At 37.3% G+C, this 9,625-nt stretch overlaps 1 protein-coding gene across 4 annotated transcripts; it reads right to left on the bottom strand.

Moving 5' to 3' along the window:
• Positions 1-3,623: 3,623 nt before the first annotated feature.
• Positions 3,624-8,853, bottom strand: LOC18424444 (phosphoglycerate mutase-like protein AT74H). 4 transcript variants are annotated; one of them, XR_002279338.2, is made up of 5 exons: positions 8,068-8,853; positions 6,636-6,755; positions 6,285-6,498; positions 4,239-4,390; positions 3,624-4,076 (listed from the first exon to the last, which is right to left on the bottom strand). XR_002279338.2 is itself a non-coding variant. In XM_006829031.4 (5 exons), exons 1-5 carry the CDS (start codon positions 8,597-8,599, stop codon positions 3,995-3,997), a joined length of 1,029 nt encoding a protein of 342 aa, XP_006829094.1. In that variant the 5' UTR covers positions 8,600-8,853; the 3' UTR covers positions 3,624-3,994. The 4 variants fall into 4 exon arrangements, 3 of the variants coding, with proteins under 3 accessions (XP_006829094.1, XP_088704153.1, XP_088704152.1); XM_006829031.4 differs by having other exon boundaries at positions 4,239-4,319; XM_088848027.1 differs by having other exon boundaries at positions 4,239-4,319; positions 6,636-6,744; positions 8,068-8,401.
• Positions 8,854-9,625: the final 772 nt, after the last annotated feature.

The following is a 9,625-nucleotide window of genomic DNA, read 5'->3' as shown; positions in this document are numbered from 1 at the left end:
AGATCAACCCTAGGAGAGAGTAGATAGATAAAAAATCTGAGAGACTAGAACCCAAGGGAAGAAAACTGATAGAGATCAGAGAGAAAAAAAGCCAGAGAGAGAGTTACACGAGAGAAGAGAAAAACCTAGAAATTGTTTCAGGAACTCGAAACCTCTTGAGAGAAAAACTAAGTCTAAGAAAACCTAGACCTAGGGCACAACCACCCTAGATCTACCCTTAGGGCACAACCACCTTTCTTCAATCAGAGACTTTATGGTGAACATCCGACTCAGAGAGACAAAAGAGGACCGGTTCTGATACGGGCGAGTCCTAGTAGGCTTGGGAGTCCGGGGCCATCCGGTCCGATTCGGTATCATTTTTTTACTTATTTTTTATTCTTCTTTTATTGTTTTAATTTCATTTTGACCTACTTATTTGCTTTAAAATGGTATTTTCGTGTCTTGGATCATACTGGCTCTACCACAGGTCTGAGAATAGATCTACTCGTTTCTAGGCAGATTTGGCCTCAAATATGAATTCAATTTATCCCACTTTCTTTACCACTCTTTTATTGCATTTTTATTTAGTTTAAAGTGTCAAAATCTAAGAGACGTTCCTCGGAAGATCAGTCAGATTTTCATTGTAAACAAAATGATGGTAAACCCCTTAAAGACGTGAGTCACTTTCAGAGACTTGTGAGTAGATTGATTTATTTGATTGTGCACGGCTAGACATAATGTATGCGGTTAGTCTTGTGAGCTAATTTATGTATGCTCCTAGATCATGTCATATGGAAGTTGTCAATAAAATTCTCAAACATCGGCAAAGGTTTTTGGATGAAGCAAAATGGTCACACTAATACTATTGGCTATTCTAATGTTGACTGGGCATGTCACCCGATTGACAGTTGTCCAATAGTTGCTATTGATCAACATGAATTGCTCAATTGGCATGATATCGAGTTTCCTATTTTATGGTATTATACATGTAATGAGATTTGTTTCAAAAAATGAAAGTTGTAACTCTATAAATCTCTAGTAAACCGGAGTAATCCTATGAATGAGATATTGATTTACTCTTTGTGGATTTAGGCACCATTGTCGAACCACATATATGTCTTCATGATATATCTCTCTATCCCTTTTTATGTCTTTTATTATAAATTCTTCATAAAGTTTATTAAAAAGTATTTTTTTAAACTTTTCTAGCAAATAAATATTTTCTAATCATGTTTTGCTAATGCTGTACTCCCTATAGCCCAACAACCGTTAGCAGGATCTCTAAGATAGAGTTCTACGAGTCATCTTTCGATTAACCTCGTGATCAATTAAAAATAAAAACATGGATTTTGAACAAACAAAACCTTTATTCGACTTACAGTTTCTTGGTCAGGTAATCTAGACAGGAAAATTTGACAAATACTTTTCTTTAAGAGCTCTAGGGTTGTAGGGCACTTATCTCCAATGAAATTTTCAAAGACGAATGTACATCCATGGTCCAGTAAGTTTCAGGTGAATCGGAGAGATTTGCAGCATTTTGAGCAACTAATGCCTTAGGGCACCATGCATCCGAGGAAATTATGACGACCCAGGAATGTCTCGATATATTTCAAGATATTACGACTTTTAAATTTTTCGGGGGGGGGGTCCAATTACTTGCACAGTGTTGACCCTCAATGTCGTGGATTCTAGAGGATGAGACACATGTGGGGTGTATGAGTATCATCTGAGATTAAATCAGAGTTCATGTTTAGCAATTAATATGATTTATATGGTGTCCTACGAGATCATGTAGCTTGGATGATAGTCAGGTGTGAGCATTAAGGATATTTGAATTGGTCACATGAGTGCAACCCTAGGCGCATTAGTTGCAATGGGATGTATTACTGCAAGTGAAAAAAAATCGACATAGTGTACACCTGAAATATATCCTAGTACTATTTATCATTTATACCGTGGCATGTGAGTCATGCCGCACGTAGTTAATGAGACTACAATTACTTTATAAAGGTGTATAGGATGATGCTTGTTTCGATTTATACCGGGCAAGAAATTGATGGTCACACAGTAACCTTGAGTACCTTAAGACTGTATTAAGAAGTGGAAGCTTGATGTCACTACTTTAGTGTGTCATTCTCTTGATCATATATGATTTAGCAAGACGAGAGTAGAGCTATGAAAATTGAAATTTCAAAGCGGCATGATAATAAGGCTAGAATAACTGACAGTTCTCGCTAATTCTATCTCGCTTTACCCATTTCTATCTCCACCGTATTTTATTTTCTAGAGATTCATTGTATTTAAAACATTTTAGAAGTGCATCTTTTATGTTGCATCCATATGCTATCCAACTAACAAAAATCTATTTTACAGAGTTTTTTCTCAAATTTTTTTTTACAAGAAATACAATTTTTATGGCGAAAGATTTCAAATTTCTGAATCATCAACCATGAGCTATAGAAGAATTAACGGGGATTGAAGCTCTCTCTCTTCCATCAACTGGGTTCCAACTTCTTGCCATCTCCCTCTCCACTGCAACTCGAGACTGGGTCCGTATCCCGCTTCTGCAACTCCATATCCAGCTTCTGCTACAGCTTCATGTTTCATACTCTCCCCATCTCTCTTATTGGCTATTTCATTTTCACCGTTGTTATGAGCCGCATTTCTTTCAAATCTTGCAATTTTCTTTAGTTTCTATATCCTTTCATATCTCTCGCTGCCTTCAAAATTGGAAACAATAAAACCACATTTTAGTACTAAATTGGCTTTTATTTTTCATTTAACACCAAATGGTAAAGACTCCCTATTTTGGGTATGAAAAATCCCTTTCCCAGTGCTCTTTGATTCAGTAAAACCTAATGCATTTTAGCCATCAAATATATTTCCTCGAAATTTGGAATATAATTTCTAAAATTGCTTTTCTATTGCTTGTCAAAGCGAAATAATCATTTTCAGATTGATATTGATAAGTTCGAATGTACTTCGTATTTTTTTATTATTGGTTTTCATCCGTATTGATGCTAACTACGTAGCGATTGAAGATTTGCTCAGTTTCCTTGATTTGTGTTGCTTGCCAGTTTGACACATCTAAGCTTCAATTCCTCAATCTTAAAAATAAATTGGAAGTAAGTATTTACCATTCATTTGAAGTTTGAATACTTTGTACACACTGTGAACTGTGAAGGCTTCTAAAGAGTAAATTGGTTTGCCATTTCTTTGCATTATTAATAGCTTCTGCTGTCATTTGTATTATTGATGCCCTATTTATTATTATTTGTTTCCTTTATACTTCCCATGAAGGCAACATAGATAGGCTTATGAAGCACTTAATCTGTGTTTAGTTACTTGAAATGATCTGTGGTGATTGATCTGTATTTTAGACAGATTTCCAAGGATTTTTTCTCATTTCCTGTCTAATAAATTACTTTGCCTCGGATCATCAATGAGATTATGAGATATTTTGGGATTCGAAGATCTCACATGGATTCGTTTTTCTTTCCTGAATCTCATGCTCGTTTCACATAATTTGTTTGCCTCATCGATTAAAATTAGGATTTTCATAATTTGATAAATATAAAAGCTGAAAGCATGTAAAATTCTTCAGTCGTGTGCCCATAGCATGCACCACACACCATCAATGCTGGTTGCCACAGAACTCCCTAGTGGGAAAAGATTGGGTTGAAATTCAAACACTTTGTCCCATGGAATATAACACAAACATCCGAAATGGGACACGGCACCATACAGTCTTGAAGACGACATCACTCCTAGTAACATGGAAGATGCATGTCGAAGCATTTTTATGCAGTTAACTGTGTCTTTCCAATTTTCAGGTAATGCACCAGGGGGACGTACATGCCTATATAGATGTAAAAAATATATAATTTAGGCGATATGACTGACATATGCCGAACTTACAACGAGCATGCCATAAAGTATTAGAACCAAACTCCCAGGCCAATAAATCTTCTGTACATAAGCATGATCTTATTTAGCTTGTTACTTCATCCTCAAATTACTTCTTCAGACGGGAAAAAAATGACGGCCCAGATGTCATCCAATTGTAATTCAGTTCACCTGGTTTTGCTATCATTTGCCTAGCAAAATAAGTTGTATAAAATGATCAAATCAATAACCTCACATGCGACATATTTATGAGAAATTCAATGAGATGTGTGTGTGTGTGCGTGTGCATTTTTCAATATCAAAACAACCAATTAACAACTGAAATTTTTTAAATTGAAATCACAGATGGCTACCACTCCTGATCAATCAGCATTTCTTCCGTCAATCCAAATTCTTGGAGCTCTTCAGGACTCTGATGCATTAATAGGCTGTACCTGTTAGAAGTAAATAAGAGCATGCATTCAATGTGTGGGTCACTTGCCATAAAAAAAGCATCAGCCACCTTCTGCAATAAAAGATACACACAAATATTCAGACTGGGTTAGCAATTAACTATGTTTGAAATTTATACATGAGTGCAATAGCACCATGGAATGTAGGCAAGGCGAAAGACTATTTATTAACAAGTGAGCCCTTGCATCCAACATGGATTACTGGTCTTCTCTACAATTTCCTTCTTTTTTTGTGTCAAACATTGGAGATAGAAGTTGTAGCAATACCAATATAGATCAGTATTACCTTTTTACAAGGGTGTCAATATGCCCTTATGCACTTGTTACGTGTTTTCTACGATCAGCACTAATGAAACCTTCAATGATTTTTTGACAATAATCACAAATGCATCAATTGTGTACCTTAGGGAGTTCTTGAGCATGGCATCTTGCAAAATTGGACTCCCAATCTGCTAGAACTAGGCAATTTTGCAAACCCCATGTTAACAAATAAAACAAGATTCAATGGCGCTGCTAGCATTTGGTAGAGAATGTGAGCTTGTCCACCTATGACAAAAGTTATTTTTCATCTTCTGCAACAATTCCTAGGCTCCTATGTTTGAGGAAATGCATTAAAGGAGGAGCTCGATGCTAAAGAGTTTTAGTTCTGTTAAACCAACAGTCCTATTGCAACCCCAATCACCCCCACATCCGGCAACCAACATTGGATTGATGCCGAGGGATAAACGTAAAGTCACCTACCTTTAAGGCTTCCCTGAAATGAGAAACTAAAACAAGCCTCCTTAACTGGGCTCATGTCCAATAGGCGCCTCATCTACCAGGCTTGCTTCTAGCTAATTATTAAAATAAAACACTCACATGTTTAAATACGAGCCAAGAGACATTCATATCAAGTTTTGTTGAACGAGAGAGTGAGACAGCATGAAAGATGGAGTTGCACGCTTGGCTGACAGAACACAACTTACACAAGTGACTAAGGAGGACTCTAGACACTCACAAGATTATTTAATGAAATAATGCCGTGCTTCATTTAATTGATTTATATGACTCAAAAGTGATGACCTAGTTCTACAGGACAGCTGTAAGACTAGACATGCTTTAAAGGGCGGAGTGTTCAGCAGTCAAGAAAAAATGTACACACAGAATGGTTATAGCTGAGCTGCTGATGTAAGATGGATGAGTGACAAGACAAGGAAGGATAGAATTCAGAATGAATGCACTTGATGGAATTTAAGGGTAGCTCCAATAGTCGATAAACTGAGGAAAATTAGACTTAGGTGGTCTGATCATGTGTAGCATTGACCTAGAGGGGTGATTTGGTTCAAGGGGAAGGTAATAAAAAGACAAGTGGAAGTTCCCAAAGAGCATGGATGGAAACTGTAAGACAATATATGGTGACTTATGAGGTATGACTGAGGGTATGATCATTGGAACAGCGGAATGGCAGAGTAGGATTCATGTGGGGGAGTCCAAATAGTTGGGATAAGGCTTGGATGAAGATGATATGAATCAAAAGTGAAACCCTTTCAGACAGAACTCTATAAATGTTAGTTATTTCCTCAATATGCCATGTGAACAATCATTTAGTGCCACACTGTTCTGACACTAATAGGCCGTGCCACACGACAAAATCTAATTAATGAAGAACATAGGGAACCTGTATATCTTAACAACCAAAGCAACTTCAGTAATTTCAAGAAATGTGGACCAACAACTTCTGGCTTCATTTGCCTTATGAGATAAATGGATAAGCTAAACCCCAGTTACCTTTCAAAAAAAGAGATGAAAAATAAAAAATACATTAGTCTGATTGAATGTAAGAAAGCATCAATAACTTTCTAAACAGAAAAGAAGCATACACATAAAAACCTACAGAGGTGAAGTACTAAGAGTTAACAATAAACTATAAATATGAAGCTCCACAGATGAATACATGTAAGCACATACCTGCCGCCAAAGCCAGTCTGCATAACAAGCATTCCACCATTGCCAAAATTGTTGAGTCCCTCAAATTGCTCCACGGTCCACTTGTACCATCTCATCAGAAAGACTCGCAATGTCAGCCCGTGTGATACAATTATAAGGTTCATGTTTGGTGTCCTTTCACCAGGTGGCTGAAAACGCCCTATGTCAATATCGCTTCTAAGTGTCTCCCTAAAGCCTACAATAGTAAGTGCAGAACTTTGAGTCACTGAATCATCAAGCCTATACATATATCATTAAAATATTGAAGTTCATAAACATCTATTCACCCAAAAAAAGAAAAAGTTCATAAACATTTTAATTCTCTTGACAGACCTGTTATTCGATCATAGACATCAGCAGCAGACTCTCCATCTGGAAATCGGTAAAAGAAACGGCCATAACGAAGGCGATCAGCTTTTCCAACACGCATTTTTTCCCTGTCCTGAAAATTCCCTTTCATAAAAGGACAAACTTATTCATAAGAAGCTGAACAATTGATTATCCACAAGATTGTAGTTAGTGGTTGGTTTGTGGCTGGAGAAGATACAATGAAGATGTCAAAATCATCGAGCATAAATGATTTACAGCAGAAGAAAGGAACTTGTAATCACAGGTGCATTGAAGATATCAAAATCTCTGTTACAGGTTTGGTGACGTAAGAGATTGGAATTGGAGAACACTTTGAAAAAGAATCATATCATCAAGAAGTTTCAGAATCAAAGCAAAAACTTGCGACAATTTGGGAAAAAAAAGCATAGAATGGAATTGAGCCTGAGCTATGAGCTGAGACCAGCGTTCTAAAACTCGGCCTCAGCCCATGGGCGAGGTGAGTTTTGGGTGAGTTAGTTGTGCATAATATTTTTAAACATAAAAAAAACTGCCCGCCATGAATCGAGCTCCAAACATCTTATAAAGTGGTCTTTTACTATGAGGTGCACTAACCAGCGCACCATTCCTTATTTTGTTGATAAAAGTAGCATTTCTAATAACTATTATTTTTCTTCTTTTCTTTAAAAAAAATGAGCTGGACTCGGGCGAGTTACTTGGACTCGCCTATGTACCTCGCCTCGGCCAGGTCCCGAGTACCTCAGCCAAGTCGATTTTTTGAACTATGGCTGAGACCATGAATGCCATTGCTGTTATTGAGGAAGCAATACAGAGGAGGCAATGAGATGCACTGATGATCTTAGATTAAAGGCGAGGTTTCAGTCCAAGAATTGCCTGAAAATCGGTTGCAGGAGCAGATAAATCACTAGCAAAATTGCCTTTGTATTTGCTGTTGATCCAAGAACCTCAAGAAAAGAGAACATCGCTCATTCTCTGCCTCTCAGTGGCAACAAGAACCACTCCAGCTCCCAACCACAAATCCCCCAGTCCCCATTTTTCTCTCTACTCTAGCACTGAAAACAGGGGGAGAGCAGCGAAGAAGGCCCGCTGATCCTCCTTCCATCCATGAATTTCCTTCTAAAAATTCACTTCACACACGCATGTATGCACACACAAATACAATCTCCACCAAAACTTCATTTCGCTCAAAAAAAAGGAAACGATTAGGCAAAAAGAACATGAATGCAGATGTCGTTAATGAGGGGGCGATGTAGAGGATCAGATGATGTCAGATTTAAGACGAGTTTTGTGGACAAAAGACACGAGAAATGGTGGCTGGCAATGTTGGAATGTAAGACCAGGGAGCCGCTGATGGGGGCTGAATTAATGGTGGTGGCTTTAAAAAAAAGAAACAAGAAAGAGAGAGAGACTCAATTACCGAAATCTTGCTCTCTCAAACGAGGCTCCTCTCTAACTCCTGCAATCCTATGAAGCTCAAATGCCCTTCCCAGACCCTCAAGAGTCTGAAGAGTCCTTCTGTAAGGAGAGACATAGAAGTAAACCTTCCAGTCATCAGCACCATCACTCAATATCATTTCCCTTATCTGCTTCCCCACTTCCTCTGCATCTCTCCACCCCTTCTCAGTAAGACAAATTTTTGGGTCAGGAATTCGAGTATATGCAGATTCATCGACGTTTCCTTCACTCTGACCGTGCCTAACAAGAATTATTCGACGAGGACGAGGGCAAGGGCAAGAGCTCCCCAAAGCGTTGTTCATCTCTGGAAAACGCATCTCCATTTCTGATCTTCCCTTCACTCGAGTTCTTCCTAGAGTGTCTTCGCAACATTTTATTCGAAACGGGACTTGTGTTTTGAAGCAGCGGGCATAATTTGCTTGTTTCAGACGAGAGATTGCCGAATTACTTGAGGAGAATTCATGGGGAAGAAATGGAGATGCTCTAGCAACCATGATTCCAAAGAGAAAGAGAGAGAGAGAGAGAGTAGCTTTTAATGAGCAGCAGATGAGTGGCAACAGGAAGTGTGTCACCTGCTCCGTAATGGAAGAGAGAGAAGCCCACTCGCATAAAAGATAAGACGTTACTGAAGACGCCAATTTTGGTGTTTCTCACCAACAAAACCAACGGTCGTCACTGAGCTTATGAACCTTGACAAAACACGTATATAAATATGTGTAATGATCATATCACACCCTCCCAACGCCCATGTAACATCATTACGCATCTAATATACCCGATTTTAAAAAGAAAAAATGTAACGTCACTACGCATGTAATATTACCGATTTTTAAAAGGAAAAATTTCATATACAACTCTAATTCGTCCTATTTCTTTCTTTTATTAACTTTTTATTATAAAAATTAGTTTCAATAAATTTTTTTATACCATTTTATCTTGAAAACGTTTTTAACACCCTTTTTTCTTTTCACTCATTAAAAAAAAATTATGGGTTGAAATAATATAAAAGATTTATTGAGGCTAATTTTTACGATTAAAAGTCAATAAAAAAAGAGAGATAAGAGATGACGGGGTATGGTGAAATTTCAAAGTTTTTTGATGTCACTTGAAAGAAAAACAGAAAAAGAGCCTACCATGAAATAATACGATAAATTAGAGCTCTATATGAAATTTTCCTTTTTAAAAAAGGGTGGGGTTTGTATAGAGCCTAGCCTCAAAACAACCAACTTAAAACCTACCTTCAAATAGTATCGAGAAATATGGTTTCAATGCCGGAATTCTTTGTGATAGCCTTAAAATATATTTTCATATTTAATTATAAAATTTAAGGCTTAAAAAATAGTGTATATATATGAAAATTTGAAAACCTTGAAAATCAACAATCCAAAAGCATATTACAAAATACACTGTTTCCAAAACTTAAAATCTTTTTTTTTCTCGTCAATGCATCTTGATGTCGAGATGATCAATTTGAAGATATTTGGGCTTCAAAACAACCTCTTCTAGTGAAATTTTCGAGG

Source organism: Amborella trichopoda, chromosome 9 (genome assembly GCF_054954075.1).
Source record: "Amborella trichopoda isolate Santa Cruz 75 chromosome 9, AtrichopodaSantaCruz75HAP2 v2.0, whole genome shotgun sequence".
Lineage (NCBI taxonomy): Eukaryota > Viridiplantae > Streptophyta > Magnoliopsida > Amborellales > Amborellaceae > Amborella > Amborella trichopoda.
The sequence above is the reverse complement of the archived record's forward strand: the minus strand, read 5'-3'. Positions and strand labels throughout refer to the sequence as shown.

Bases quoted from the DNA above. Each gene is read 5' to 3' on its own strand.
- LOC18424444 (XM_006829031.4), bottom strand. From the start codon at position 8,599: ATGGTTGCTAGAGCATCTCCATTTCTTCCCCATGAATTCTCCTCAAGT. The intron at 6,499-6,635 runs GTCTGTCAAGAG...TTACTATTGTAG, and splicing joins TGTCTATGATCGAATAACAG to GCTTTAGGGAGACACTTAGA. The intron at 4,320-6,284 runs GTATGTGCTTAC...TACTTCTAACAG, and splicing joins CAGACTGGCTTTGGCGGCAG to GTACAGCCTATTAATGCATC.